At 35.9% G+C, this 16,017-nt stretch overlaps 2 protein-coding genes across 2 annotated transcripts in view; both read left to right on the plus strand.

The window, feature by feature from the left end:
- Positions 1-1,563: 1,563 nt before the first annotated feature.
- The window catches only part of LOC146162608 (uncharacterized), an 88,748-nt gene continuing 74,294 nt past the window's right edge, over positions 1,564-16,017 (plus strand). The window contains exons 1-2 of the mRNA XM_083383505.1: positions 1,564-1,853; positions 2,042-2,295. Coding sequence (XP_083239631.1) covers positions 1,682-1,853; positions 2,042-2,295 — 426 coding nt within the window. The 5' untranslated portion in view covers positions 1,564-1,681. The remainder of the gene's footprint in view (positions 1,854-2,041; positions 2,296-16,017) is intronic.
- LOC146162609 (uncharacterized) lies at positions 9,205-12,516 on the plus strand. Its single transcript, XM_083385747.1, has 3 exons — positions 9,205-9,506; positions 9,851-10,104; positions 11,969-12,516. Exons 1-3 carry the CDS (start codon positions 9,233-9,235, stop codon positions 12,161-12,163), a joined length of 723 nt encoding a protein of 240 aa, XP_083241873.1. The 5' UTR covers positions 9,205-9,232; the 3' UTR covers positions 12,164-12,516.

Below are 16,017 nucleotides of genomic sequence, written 5' to 3' on the forward strand. Positions count from 1 at the left end.
CCCCAGGCCTGCCTTACAGGGCGGCCGTTTCGTGGAAAGATAACATTGGGCGGACCTTTTAGTGAGAAGTTAAACCGCGCCGAAAAACAAGCGATAAATGATTGTGAGATTTGCAGAAATGTTTGGAGACAGGAAAAAAACATGTCCAAAGTCCAATTAACGGCGAACACCACAGCGCACAAGAATATTACGTTAATATACAATTATACATGTCTCGAAATGCGAAAACCTAATTCCTAGCCCTACATTTAAGAACAAAGGCGCAAAATTAATAATGAATGTTAGAATTTACAGTCGGCGTAATTAGCAACCGGTGATAATTTTGTAGTGCTAATTAAGCACGTAACAATAACACAATATAAATAAAGATGTACGCTATTAAAAACTCACACCAACTGTTCTAGGCAAGTGGTGCACTTCGCAAGCCGCAACTGCTGCAACTAAATGACTATGAAAAAATGACGTAGCCTAACAAGTGATAGCACACATAAAAACTTGATGTTTTATTTTGTTTAATTTTTCTCTTTTTAGCCCTCCTTTTTATTTCCACTTCATGGAGCATACATTTTGCCCGTTTAAAAGTGCCCTGTATAGATAAAATAGGTATAGGCCATATTGGTCTTTAATGGCTAAATGGATAACGCTGTATTTCTCTTTTCTTGCTTACTGTCTAGGACTATTTATTTGCTGACAACAGTGGTTCTCAAACTTCTCAGCCGGTGTCGTTGATTATTTTGGATTCTTCGAGGTTCTATTTTTGCTCGTTTTATAAGCCGCTTGATTACATTGCTTGCGTGCGATTTGGGTTCAATAAAAACGGGATTTGCTGTATGACAAATAGTAAAACTCATAAGAGGGAAAGATTACTTTTATATATTGAAGAAACGTGGGTGGTACGATATATATAACATCAGGGGTGTCATACATGTGGCTACGACTAATAACCGCATTTTTTTAACACCATTGTCATGTGCTATTGTCCAGTAGCTGCCAACAAAAACCTAAACAATTAATATAAAGTGTCAAATTCGTCTGATTAAAATTGAGAATATTAAACTAAACCAAGTGTGTCAAGCCTACTGTCTCTGCACCGCATAACGCCCTTGCGAACACACACGCGGCCAGCGTAATTGAACCGACCATGTGCAAATTTTACACTGACCAAAAAACTGTGGTTTTGATGCGTGTTTTTTAATTTAGTTTATGGCGACATAATTGTAAAGTAGCCTACTAAGCAATAATACTAGTAAGGGTACGGCGTTCTTATTTCTTGTATTTAGGGGTTGTCGTAAAGAGAAAAATGTTTGCAACCTCTGGATAACATAACTGCCAGCTTTCAAACTGTTGTGTAATGCCTCAGGTTATGTTAAAGCCACAAAACCTGGAGAGTTGGACAAATGATGCGCTTTATGATTCAAGAACAGGTTCTGACTTACGCAATGAAACATTCCGTAACCTTATCAGCGTAAATCGCGTCACATTTAAATATAAGAAAAGCAAACACAGCTAAGATGAACAATCTTTAAAATTGAAGAGCCATACATGGAGATATGGCCAAACATGGCTGCATTTACCAATGAGAGGAATCTTTTCAGAGGTTATAAAAGAATGACATATCACAGCAGCGACACACAACCTTCAAGGTATTTCAAGGAAGCTGAGAAACTGCCACAACAGAAGAATGTTTCAAGTTAGCCTTTCAATCTTAGTTTTGCTGCAAGCTTGCAATTCGCTCGCCTACGGACAAGTTCAGTCCAACGACTTCTTGGTGTGCAAACCAATTGGCAGCTTGTTCGAGATGCAACAATCCAGCTCCGGAGGGTACTCAACACCCCTGAACTTAAAAATTAAAGGTTAATTTCTTGTGTAAAAATTGTTTAAACGACAAGATCTTAAAAAGATGTTAACGTAAAAATTCTAGTGGTGCGCAAAAATGAAAAATGTTTTAAAGTTACAAAAAAATATTGAGTATGATATAGCAATTTGTTAAATGTATGGTCTATAATGTTAAATCGTTTCAATTACTTTTATGATTGTTTAGAATTGACGCAATGCCCTGGCGTTGTTTTCAACGGATCTTGCTTCTGGCTTCCACACACTGTTGCATCTAAGGAGTTCGGACCAGGCAAAGCTGCAGCAGAAAGACTGTGCAGGTTTCACAACGGAAATCTGGTTGATATTGAAAGCGAGCAAATGTACGAGGCGCTGTATTTATACATTCAGCGTGCCTGGAATATGTACGTTGACGAGCCTCTATCAGACGCCGTCGACGTCTGGTTGGCTTCAACTTATGAGGTGGGTGATTCTAACTTAAAACTTATTGAATATTGCTGTTCATGCTGATACATAAATTGGTTTTATAGTTCTACCAATACGACTTCAAACGGTAATGCATCATTTGTGTAAAATTAAAATCCACTAAAACCTTAAAATCCACTAAACATTGAAATACAATAATGACATTATTAACAATATCGGAAAGTAGTTGAAATTTTCTGCATTGCTTTTCATCAATTAGCAAAACATTGGCCGATCAATAAATCATCATTAGGGCGCTTACATTTTAACCTGAAAATGAGAAATTCTGACCTATAAAATTGAAATTTCGACAAATTTTGACCTAAACTTTTTTTTTTTGACAAAATTTTAACCTGTCAGATATACTTTGTTTCAAACCTCGTTAGTCACTCGTTTTCGGCGTTTTCGGCGTTTTACTGACGGCTAGTAAAACAAATATCAGTTATTTTTCGTGTTTATGCAAAACTCTTTAAAATGCTCAGTTGCGTTATTTGGCATATCACAAAAAATTAAAAATGCCAAAAAAACAAGACGCGGGTTATCTTTAAAATTCTTGAGTAAAGTTTAGTTGTATAATTTCACAAAATTAGCAAAGAGCTGTCATATTACAAAAACTGCCAACGCGATATTTGCAAACCACCACCAAAAACACACAGGTCAAATACTAATACATTTGTCCAAATCGGAGATTTACAACTATCTAAAGCAAAATCCAAGTTGGATGAACCTAACGCGTTAAACGTATATTGGATAATGCCCTAATACAAATTTAATATAGTTAGAATGTTGTTGGATGTAATTTAGAAATAAATTTCGATAAAATTGTACGCCAAACGACCATCTCAAAACAATTCCTGAAGTATTTGTTAATTTTGTAGCGATTTTTTTGGCATTTTGTAAAGGATTGACTTAAAATAATTTTGACAAATTTTGACCCAACATGTAAATTTTAACAAATATTTGACTTCGTTGTAAAAAAAACAAGTAAAAAATAATCGCCCTAATCATTACATTGTGGTAGGCACAATAAATTCTCCCTTATTTGCACAGAATGGCAAGATACGAAGTTCAACTGGTGGAAGTGTTTACGTGCGTTGGCACCCAGCGCAATATCCAAAAAGTTTGGGTCAACAACTGATTTGGAGTATTGCAACAAAACCATCAAGAGGAATTCACATTGGCATTTGGAATACTGCAGATCTCTACTACCAATGGCCTGTTCCGCTTTGTCTTATCAAAACATCAAACTAATAGCTTTGACCTACGACTAATAAACGCAAGCAGACTTGCTTGGCAATATATAGGCCTGTACCAATGCAATTTCGACATATATTAAACCCCAGAGGATGCCGTCTTTCGTATAGTTTAAATTTTTCTTTTTTACACATTCAGTAACAAATTGTGGCAGTTAATTTTTGCCTTGCTTAATTTTTAAGGAACAAATCAGTTCCAAAATTGAATCGATAAATCGTCCTTATTCGATCTCCCTACTGCAATACCCCGTTTTTTTCGCAATTGCTAATTGCTTTTGTGCATTATTGTACTTTACTGATGATTGACAGGAGGAATTATGTCGCGCGACAATAATATGGCGTTTATTAACCACTTGCTTATCGCATGTTGAGCAGTACAGTGCTTTGATCGCTTCAAGTGCTTGCGTTGTTATGTCAATTATACAATGTAAATAAACGATTAGTGGCTTCCGATTATTGTAGTAGTACAAAGTTTCATCCGCCTAACAACGCTCATAGCAGTTTGTATCAGGGAGTCGAACCAAACCAGAACTCGTTGAACCGGTTTTTGGCCAACTTTATGCGAACCGTAACCGAACCTGAACCCATGCATTAATTTTAAGAAGTCGAACCGGAATTGAACCAAATTATTTGCAAGAACCTGAACCTTAACCGAATCTGTTAAGAAAGCGGTTCACTCCGGCATTGTGTCACAACTTGTATTTTACAAAGTCAAGCTATGCCATGTTCGAAATTTTATTAAAACAAATGAATATTTATTACATAAAACGTTGAGTTTTCTTTTCTTTTTTCGATATTTTTATATGGATCTGCTTGATTCTTAGCATGCCGCGAAACTTTAATTAAATATGACTTACAATTAAATAATCGTCTCCAAATTGATTGACTTACAGTTTTAGGTCTGAGGTATGTCATTTTTTATTCGAACCGGAACCTTATAAACCGTTTATAAAAATAAATTTAGTCGAACTGCAGCTAAACCGCAACTTTTGATCTTTAAACCGAAACTGAACGGGATTCTAAAAAAAATTGGCCCGAAACGAACCTGTACAGAAATAGTTAAGCGGCTCTATTCACTGTTTAGAATCTCACCCCGGGTACAGCCATTGGTTGCGAGGAGCCGCATCTCCTCTTAAAGTGTTGATTCAAGCTCTTGAAAGTCTGCTGGATGAGCGAGAGGCGGCACCTCTCCACGTGCAGCTGAAGGTCGACGGTCTGCGACGTGCGCATACGCTCCGTACCATTGCGTAACTTCGCACCACGGACATTCACGCACGTTATCGTACATGAATGTTCCTAAAGTCAAAATTTATACTATCAAACTCGACAAAATCGTAATTTACAAAAATATCTTGAATTACTTTACGTACTTCGGTAAATGTTACAACACATTTAAAATGTTAGGCAATTGTGCAGAAAAGTACTTGCATATTAATGACAACAGTTGTACTTGTTACATAGACAGGTTTACCATTAAAGTGCTATTTATTTGAAGTTCGAACGAATTTTAAGTCTCTTATTATATACGTCATTGCGGTGTTGTAATGACTTAAGTCAATGACTTGACTTGACTTAAGTCATTTTAGCAAAATGACTTGACTCAAGTCTTTCGGACAAATGACTTGACTTGACTTAAATCTTTGGACAAATGACTTGGGTTGAAATAAAGTGTTTTCTTAGTATTTTTTATAAAATTGAACTATTTATTCAAAGTTTTGCACATAAAAACAATTGCTTGCTATATGTTGCGTTTTTCTTATTTTCTAGTTGAGCTATTGGCCATAATCGTTTTAGTTTAAAACTTCTAATAGTTTAACATTTATTTTTATGGCAAGGACATGACTTGAAGTTGACTTTCTCTAATTATGACTTGACTGGGACTCGACTTGCGCAACTGATGACTTGGACTGGGACTTGACTTGTTTAAATAGACTTGGGCTTAAGTTAACTTATATATGACTAGACTATGGGACTTAAGTCATTTTAAACTGACTTGTTTACAACTCTGCATCATTGTCATTACAATCATCAAAACAATTTCATCGCACACCACATAGTTTGGCAATTTGAATCATACATCCATTTTTTCTCCTGTCTTATTGTTCCCTCTTGCAGAGGTGGGCGACCAGAAACCGCATGGAGGTCGTGCTCTTCCTGGAGAAACACTAGGATGTACCAGAGAGGAGCCCGTCAAGTGTAAAAAAGGCTACTTAATCCAAAACTTTGCTTCTTACTTTGAAACGACTTAGATCTTTTAAACCTAGATCTGGTGACTCAGCATGTTTTTATGACACTTGTCAATTTTATGAGGATTTCCCATATACAATGCTGTGTAATTTATTTGTCGTTTTATTTTAATCTGGTTTAGTAATGCAATTTTCCGTATAAACCAAACATTGCAAGATCTAGTAACAGTTATTATATTTATAAGGTAAAAACAGCAATTTTAGTAATATTATTCACAATAGGCAACACTGAGCGACAACCTAGAGTAGACAATGCATAAAAAATATAATTAAACAAATTTGTTCGAAATTTTAGTGCTCTACAAACCAAGGCAAATTGAAGTGCATCAACCGTAGTGAACTCCAGACGCCACAAATTAAAGTCAGGGTAGATATTCGAGAACTTTTTGTAAAATGCAAGAGGTTGTCGTAACTTGAAGGTCAACTTCAACCTAATTGCTTTTCGCCCATCATACGTATTATAGGAATCAATTAGAAACAAGAATTCTCACAAGCGTGGTATAAACTCGTTATTGTTGCAATAGATTTGTCTTTTAAAAGTAAAACTTGGGAAAAATCAACATTTCGTTGTTTACAAATGTTTTAGCAACACATTATGCCATAGTCAGTGTAAAAAAGTGTTAGCTTCACTTAGTTTCTGTGATGGCTTCCCACTTGAATTCTTACACTTAATATATAAATCGTGTGATTATATAACTCGTTTCTACGCCAGGGGTGCTTTGCGGTTTGCAAAAACAAGAACGAACTCATGACATATGCCAGTAGGGTCCGACCCAACCCAACCTGTATTTTTTGCCTATTTCAATTAAACAAATTTAAAACTTTTTCACGGTGCGCTCGATTCTATTCATGTTTCCACAATGTCATGTCCAACTTTTAGAAAATTGTTTTAGCGTAATTCAACGAACCGTGTTGTGTTCATAAGGTTATACTTTTTATGACGTCACGTCGAGATGTAACTTTGTAATGTCACAGAAAGACTTAACGATTTAATTTCACTTTGTAGGGGCATGGCGTAAATTTGTGACGTCATCTGAAAAAATTATCAGCCCCCAAACAAAATTCTTAGATGCGCTCCTGTTTGCCAGTTGCCACTGTCGACTGTCAGTTGCCAGCACATCAGAGGCCCGCCAATTTACCATGTTACTAAAAGTAATGTGAAGTGGTAAAACTTTTACCTAATCTTTGCACTACGTGGAGCTACACGTTCGATAAACGAAGTTTTAATTATGTTTTTTTTTTTGGTATTTCACAATGATCTGATAGCTTGTAAAGAAAATCAGTAATAGGACTGCCGACTGGTCGTCCCTTTGCTTTTAGCCGGTGATTGTGTGTGAAATAAAACCTATTTTCCCACACTACCAGCAGTAAAACCTTATATGAAAACGGCCTGTATAAAAGCGATTAATCGATTGGGGTCGTAATTAATACAAATATGTAATCCCAGTGCCAAATCGTTCTCGGGTTGTCATCAAGTTGTTTCCTGTTAATTACATATTATGTAACCCATGACATGTCAGTGCACTCATAGCTCGCTTTAAAACCGATGATTTCAAAACTACTTGAGGCAATTTAGCATGTAATCGAAAGGTAATGTTTCCGTTGAACTTGGTCGTCGGAAAACACAATTGAAAAAAAGATACAGTCAGTGCTGTAGTTACGGCACCACTGCAGTTTAGCCAAGGCGATGGTCGGCCCTAACAAGTACGTCTTTCCAGGGCCACATCATTCTCGAAATGGTTTAGTACAGTGTGGTCCAACTGCAGGCCCCCGGGGCAAAGTTGGCCCGCGAGTTCCGCTTTTTTGTACCCCAACATGATAGTCAGCTTTTCTTCAATCTAGCAATATCATTTCAATTTTTGTTTCTTTGGTATTGTGATTGACAAAAAAAACTTGGTGAATGATCCTTGTGATGCATAACAATACCACTTTTTCTCGCCTAGTCTGAAACTTATAGCCAGTTTCGCAAGGGTCAAGATAATGAATTTGCAAAATTTTGGTGTTGAAATTATTTCACAACTAACGTAGCTGAACAAAGGTGTACATTTCATAAAATCAGTATATATGCTATAGGATATATTTTGCCAGCAATAAGCCTAAGGATCGCTATTTAAAAACATTGGCTCGCAAGATAAAAAAAAATTGTTTTTGGCCCGCGATGAAAATAAGTTGGACCACGCTGGTTTGGTAGATGGTCGCTAACCCAACCGGCTACAACGTAACGAAATTTCGTGATATGTATATCGATCGGGAATCACTAACAAAATTTTTTTTTACTTATTCCTAAACTTAGCACTATACGTGGCGCTACACGTTCGGTAAATCAACATTTAAAACATGTAGTGTGGTTTTGCATTTCGCCGATCATGGCAAACACGTAGCCCAAATTGTTATACAGAATATGTGTTGGTCGTCTCTTCATTATTTCTCGCTGACTGCTCCTTTCGTTCGGCGACGATGACGTTGATCTGTCTGCCTCTTTAAGATCACATGCTAGCGACCGACTAGCTAACATATGCCGTCGACCGGCGGGCAAACTTTGCCATTAATTATTATAAGGGATTTGTTTTCGCCTGCAGCGCATGCCGCGTTTGTAAACGGTCTAATAGATTGATTTGCTGCTCTGCAACTCGGCTTCATTTTGTTTTGTTTTGGGGTGCATTTTTTTGCACAAAAAGTTTTTGGCGCATTTTTTGCACAAATTAAACTTGTTAAATTTGAAATGTTTTCCTAAATTGTGGCTGAACTTCTGTAGGCTATGCATTTCTGCACTAACAAAAAGCACAACATAAATACAATAAATATATCTGATTGATTATAAAAATACTTTAGTTTTCAAGTCATGTTGGTGTGGCCCTTAGTAGGCCTACTGAGATTTGAGTTTGACTCCCCTGTAATAAACGACCATGTGCAAATTTCACACTGACCAAGTATTTTTACTTCAGTTTATTGAGACATAATTGTAAAGTACTAAGCGGGAATACTAGTAAGGGTACCGCATCCTGTTTTTCTTTTTTTCAAGGGTTGTCGTAAGGCGAAAAATGTTTGCAACCTCTGGCTATCAAAACTGACAGCGCGGCTTTAAAAAATGCGGTAATGCCTCAGGTTATATTAAAGCCACAACACCTAGAGAATTCGACAAATAAGGCCTCTTAGATGCAAAAATACTTTCGGATTTACGCAATTGAACATTCCGTAACCTTATAAGACAATATCGAGTCACATTTTAACAGAAGAAAAACACTCAGCTGATGGGATGAACATTCTTGCAAAGTCATATCAGATTAAAGAACCATACATGGAGATTTAGCCATATATGGCTACGCATACCAACGGAACGAGTCGTTTTGAAAGTCTATTTAAGAAGGACCAATCACAGCACCGACACACAACCAAGATATCTCAAGGAAGATAAGAAACTACAACAACAGAAGAATGTTTCAACTTGGCGTTTTGATTTTAGTTTTGCTGCAAGCTTGCAATTCACTCGCCTACGGACAAGTTCAGTCCAACGACTTCTTGGTGTGCAAACCAATTGGCAGCTTGTTCGAGATGCAACAATCCAGCACCGGAAGAAACTCAACACCCATGAGGGGACCTCAAGGACCCCCAGGGCGGAGAGGCCCGAGGGGCTTTCCAGGAATTTCTGGGCCGATCAGTCCCATGGATTGGAACAGAATTGAGCAAAAAATCGACTCCCAAATTAAAGGTTAAATTCTTGTGTAAAAATTGCTTAAACTGCCAGATGTAAACGCAAAAACCCATGTATTGCTTTGAAATGTAAAATGTTTTAAATTTCTAATAAAACAGTAAGTATTAAATAATAATTTATTAAATGTATTGTCTGTGGTTACATAGTTTTAACATTTTTTTTTCAATTCGACAAAAAATCGACTTGGAAATTAAAGGTTAGATTCTTATGTGAAAATTTTTTAAACGGAAAGGCGTAAACGTAGGCTTTTTGAAAATTAAATTTACAATAAAATATCCAGTATTATACAGTAATTTTTAGATAATGTTAAATCGTTTTAATCATTTTTTATGATTGTTTAGAATTGACGCGATGCCCTGGAGTTCTTTTTAACGGATCTTGCTTCTGGCTTCCACAAACTGTTGCATCCGGAAAGGACGGAAAGGGCAAAGCTGCAGCAGAAAATCTTTGTCAGTTTCACAACGGAACTCTGGTTGATATTGAAAGTGAGCAAATGTTCGAGGCGCTGCAAACGTACATCCAGCGTGCGTGGAACTTGTACGTGGACCGCCCAAATCTAAACTTCGTTGACGTTTGGTTGGCGTCAACTTACGAGGTGGGTGATTATAACTCAAAACTTAAGAAATGTTGCGGTTCATGCTAACGTATAAATTCATTTTTTAGTTATAACAATACGACTTCAAACGGTTATACATCTTTGTCCACAAAAGCTTTAAAAAATGCACTGAATTTTAAAAGACAATAACGACAATATTAACATCTTCGGGAGTAGTTAAAATATTCTGGAATGCCTTTTATCAATCAAGAAAACATTGTAATATATCATGAGTTACATTTTGACCAAACAAATGATAAATTTAGGCTTGCCAATCAATTTAATCCGGCTCGCGGCCTATTTTTCTTGAAATACGTTAGTAAAAACAAGCTTAAGTTTTAATTGTTTTTCGTTGTACAACTTTATCTGTGCTCAAAGCGTCACGCCCCCCTGTAAATCTAAACTAAAGTTTACTTTTAAACCAAGTAGCCGCAATTTTCCGAAGTAGTTGGGGAGAAAAAATGGACAAAAAAGCAATTATTTAATTCCTTAGACGCAAATAAAAAAAATATTATTAAAAACGACTAATATGGTAAAAATTCTGTTAGGCCCATTATCGTCTGTTGAAGGAGTCACCTATGGCGATTATTTTTCTCAGGATACCGAATGAGAAACACAAAATGCCACGAAGGGTCGGGTTATAAGATGAACTAAAATATATAAAGTGTGATTCTTTTTTAAATAGAGCTGTAAATATCCAAATTTTACCAAGCTAGTAAGCACAGGGAATCAGGGATCGATGTTAGAACCACTTACAAGCGTAATTTATTGCATAAAATATGTAAGGTATTATGTCCCCGGCGCCATAATGAGGCTTACAAATGCCAAAAGTAGGCTGCCTCTTCTTTAAATACAACATCATATTAAAGTTTAAACTGTTTTTTCGTATAAACTTAGTTATATTATGTTAATGTCATGGAAAATTTGACTGAACATGAATGAGGGGGCGCCAATGTTATAGTTTGCCCCCGGGCGCCAAATACCTTAGCTACGTCTCTGGTAGGTGGTATTTCTCTCGCGATAGGAAATCAAAGTTTTAATATTATACTACTTGTAAAATAAAAAATGATTTCGATGTAGATATTGTTGTTTACGTCCTATTAAGGCGTTTCGATAGAGCAGTTTCCTAAAAAGAGTAGGCCTATAGGTATGTATCCCTTTTGCGCAGTGTAAATTTATTCAAGATGTATAAACAATTTGCCGAAAAAAAAAACGCTGCCTATTTTTTGTGACGTCATGCTCCCATGACCACAAAAAATGCTGGTTTTGATTTGCTAATGTTTAGAAGCGCCCCCAAAAATTGGTAACCTTCCTCTAATATTCAGTAAAGAAAGAAGAAAACATACTATTGCACGCTAAAAGATATAAAAGTAATACCTAGCCAGTGGCCGGCAAACTGGTTGCCATTGTTCAAATGTTAAGTAATTTTTGGGGGGCTGGGAGCTCTTTTTTATTATTCCAGTGTTATTATGTAGTTGTTTTCCCCGTAATAACTCTACATTCATTGTACCGTACTTAATTTAAAAAGTCATTGTGGTTAAGATTTTTTGTTTATATCAAAGTTATTAGTAAAAAATGATTTTTGCTAAGGAGGAATGGACAGTGTTTGGGTTTGTAAAAGAGAAATGTGAAACACCTTTGAGAAAACAAAACGACAAATTTCAAATCAATATTGCAGTATTTGTTAATTTTATGACGTTTTTTCGGCATTTTGTAACGATTTTTGGGCACTTGTTAACGATTTTGACTTTTGATCTAACATGTAAATTTTAACAAAAGTTTGACTTCGTTTGAGAAGTTAAAGAATAATTGCGCTAATCATTACATTGTGGTTGGCACAATAAATTCCCGCTTATTTGCACAGAATGGAGAGATGCGAAGTCCAACCGGTGGAAGTGTTTACGTTCGTTGGCAACCAACATATCCAAAAGGTTCAGGCCAAGCAATGATTTGGACTGTTGAAACAAATCCATCAAGAAAAACTAAAGGCGTTTTTAATACAGCAAACTTTAACTACCAATGGCCTGTTCCGTTTTGTCGTTTTAAAACAACAAACTAATATCAATGTTCAACGACTAATAAATTCAAGCAGATTTTCTTCGCAATAAACCGGCCTGCACCTAAAGAATTTTTATTTTGAATTATATTAAACCCTCAATGTATACTGTCTTTTCATCTAGACTAAATTTTCTTTTTTACACTAAACAAACTTGATTTTTGCATTGTTGCCCAATTTGCAAAGAAACAAATTCTTTTTGTGCATTATTGAAATTTACAGATGATTGGCAGGAGGCATGATGTTTCACCGCCTACACTGTAGCGTGACAAAAAATGTGCCATTTATTAACCACTTGCTTATCGCATGTTAAGCAGCAAAGTGCTTTCTTTAATCGTTTTAAGTGCTTGCGTTATTATGTGGATTATACAATGTAAATAAATAATCATGACTTTAGATTAATGTAATATTAATAATAAAGTTCCGTCTGCCAAAACATATACAGAGCAGTTTAGAATCTCACTCTTAGTACATTGGTTGCGTGGAGCCACATCTCCTCTTGAACTGGACATGCCAGGTAGGCAATCGAAGAAGAGGTTCCGAGGACAGGGTTGCTTCAGATATAACTGTGTGGCATGTGTTAACCATGTGTTTCTTTCCTGAGAAAAATAAAACTTTAGTTAAAAATGACTTAAATAATTTAGTGCAATTTAAACATAAATTTGTTTTCTGTAAATTATACTAGTGTTGTAAACAGGTACCAGTAATTATTAAATGCCAACATTTATAGGAAGTTGAGTACCATCTGCACGGATCTGTAATGTAGCTTGATAATAAATTGCCAAGCCACAAAAGGTCAAGTAGATTGATATCATCTTGAAAAATAAGTTTTGATAAAAGCTTGTACATATAGCTACTTGCTTTTATAACTAACATTACCAAGCATTTTGATTTTACAATTTGTACCATTTGTAGAAAGGGGCGAAGATCAACTGAAGAAAGTAATTACCAATTAGATAGGATTGTGATCTTCAAAGCTAAACTAACAACAAAACTAAGAAAAGCTATGTCTTTAACAAAAAATAGAGTTTTTTAATTAAAATAAATAATCATCTATGAAATGTTTTTTAACCCAAATAGAAAAAATGAATGTAAAACCTACCACTGCTTTTGTGGTGTAAAACATAAATTAAAGTAAATTATTAAGCTTGCCATACAAAGTATTGGGAATATTTGTTTACAATTTGATTAAAGTTTGACAATGTGTAATATATGTGTCGTTCTAATCAATATATTAAAAATGTGTTGCACTTCTGTAATAAACACAGCTAACAGTCTTAATCTGTTCAGAAGTAACTGGAACATACATATACACAATGTGTATTCTGCGATCAAGTCCATCTGGATTATTACTGGACAATGATATTGACACCCCTATATATGGAATACACAAGACGCATTCGGAATAGCTTTAATGAAATTAGTCAGCCTGATTAGAATATTGGCAATCTTTCTAAATGAAAAAAAAAAGGTTTACCTTTAATTTAGAAAACAATAAAAGTAGCAAAATATTTAATTTTTAAGAACATGCCCCCTTCGGTAATTGTCCTACGCTTTGCGTCCCCTACGTAAAGCAATTCGGTATTTTGGAATTACATATTAGTTGGACAACATAAAAAAGAGTAAATGTGTATCGTTGGTCGCACGTAGCGCAAAAAGTTCTGTTAAAACATGCAATGGTACTCACAGAGACTTTGTGCTAAATACAACTGTCAACAAAACACGAAAAACAACAAGAAATTTAGCGAGAACTTTTTGGAAGTTTCAATCGTTAAGTTGGGCAAAAAAACAGAGTTTACACAGGCGTAATATTGGTGCCCAACCCACATGCACAACTATACCGTATAATTGTTCCGACTAAACATATCGGTCGTAAAAGTAGCAATTATAATCCAGCAACTGAAAAAGTATTAAAAATTAGTATCAAAGATCGCAAATCGGAAATCCATGAACTATGTCTTCAGTCACCTATACACGTGTAGTTTTATGTAAAGTATAACACAGGGTTTCTTAACCGTGGCCCTCGAACCCTGGGGGGCCACGGAGCGGTCATTGGGGGGCCACGGACATAACTCTCTAGCTAGATATTACGAAAACCAAAGCGTCACTATTTTCAAAATTTATTAGTTCTTAATTTTTTTTTTTTTTTTTATTTTTTTTTTTTTTCGTTTTTGTTTTTATTCCTATAAAGTTACGCCTAGTTGGTCGTTCGGCAGTGGCAAGTTTGATTCAACGCCTTTCGCTGTGGCGAAACAATTACTGTTCTGCTTCATACGTAGCCAATAGCCACGCAGTGCGGCGTCAGCGTTTTTTCGGGCGGCCAATTATTACTTGATTCTACCCTTGCCTAATCATTAAGTGTCCGAAATGCTGTGAGGCGAGCAACTAGTGCGCAGTGCCAGGTGCAACGGTTTTGCAATTTTCTTTAGGGGGGTTAAGTTGCAAAAAAAATATTCCATCGTAAAACGCATAAAGTACGCTACAGGGTTATTAAAATATTCAAGGTCATTTTTAGGGCAACATTCAGCGGTTTATGCACAGCTTATTTGTCAAGTACGCTAATAGTAACGCATTAATGAAACGAAAATTGAGAAATCATCTCGACGAATGTAGTGACATCGGTTGGTTCAGTAAAAAGCAGAGTCGAATATAAAAATACCTTGGCGGCGTCGAAGAACAATATTTGTAATAACTAACTAAGTTAATTCAAAATGAAATGACTTATTTGTACAATATTTAGTAAGTGCATTTATTCGTTGATTAGTGGCTTTATTTGTTATTAACGTGAAGAAGTAAAACTAGTAAAATACGTTAAACAAAATACTTAGTATTTTTATAAGCAGGGGGCCACGAGGGTTGAGAGCCTTTCAAAGGGGGCCACAAAGCACAAAAGGTTTAGAACCACTGGTATAGGACATCATAAAAAACAGAATGAACACTAAACTAAACCATTAAAATCACTATAAAAGCCAAGACTCATTTCGTGATGCTATCAGCCAAGCTGCTGTATAACAGGCCAAAACAAAACATTTGATCTGGGGATTGAGCTGGACAAATGAATCAGACGACGTAAGGGAATGCCTGAAGAACTGGCAAGAGATGCGGTGGGCTTTATCAAAAGAAGAAATTGTGCGCGTTATGAAGAATGTATTTGATCGGCCTCAGCATGAGATGTCAACACGTGTTTTCACGACTAAAAGACCTGAACAATAAATTTGGATATTTGCTGGACGTATAAGACTCTTTTATCTGACACAGATGAGGGTGCAATGCGTAATTGTGCAGATTTTGCAAATTTATACGACACGGACAACATTGGCAACGATGTTTTCATTGAAATTGGTGATTGCCGAATGCTGCTCAGTAACTGAACAAAGGCGCTATCAAACACTCCTTTGGAGTTTCTTGGTTTTATTGTGTTTTATGGAGATGACGTATTTCCGAATCCGCGAATTCCGCTACAAATTCTGTTAACAATAGCAGTTTCAATTGCAAGTTGCGAGCGGTCGTTCAGCAAATTGAAACTTATTTTTGTCTTATCTGCGTGTATCAAAGGGAAGGATCAGTAATCTTGCTATTCTTAGCGTTGAACGAGAAACATTGGAAACAACAGATTTCGATGACGTAATTAATCAGTTTGAGACAGTGAAATCAAGAAAAATAATCTATAGTTGTAAATCATTCATGTTTGACAGTGACTAAGTGAGGAATACGTGTAGTTTGTATAACCAAAACGCTTATTCTTTAAATACATTGTTCTACTTAAATTTTAACTGTTTTCCGTATAATTAAGTACGGTATATTATTTTAATTCAATTAAAATTGTGATTAGTGATTGCTCATCCAAGCGTAACTTG

Source organism: Ascidiella aspersa, chromosome 3 (genome assembly GCF_963924565.1).
Source record: "Ascidiella aspersa chromosome 3, kaAscAspe10.2, whole genome shotgun sequence".
NCBI classification, from domain to species: Eukaryota; Metazoa; Chordata; class Ascidiacea; order Phlebobranchia; family Ascidiidae; genus Ascidiella; species Ascidiella aspersa.

Excerpts from the sequence above, each read along its gene's own strand:
- LOC146162609 (XM_083385747.1), top strand. The coding sequence starts at position 9,233 with ATGTTTCAACTTGGCGTTTTGATTTTAGTTTTGCTGCAAGCTTGCAAT. Across the intron at positions 9,507-9,850 it reads AATCGACTCCCAAATTAAAG|AATTGACGCGATGCCCTGGA; the intron begins GTTAAATTCTTG and ends ATGATTGTTTAG. Across the intron at positions 10,105-11,968 it reads GGTTGGCGTCAACTTACGAG|AATGGAGAGATGCGAAGTCC; the intron begins GTGGGTGATTAT and ends TTATTTGCACAG.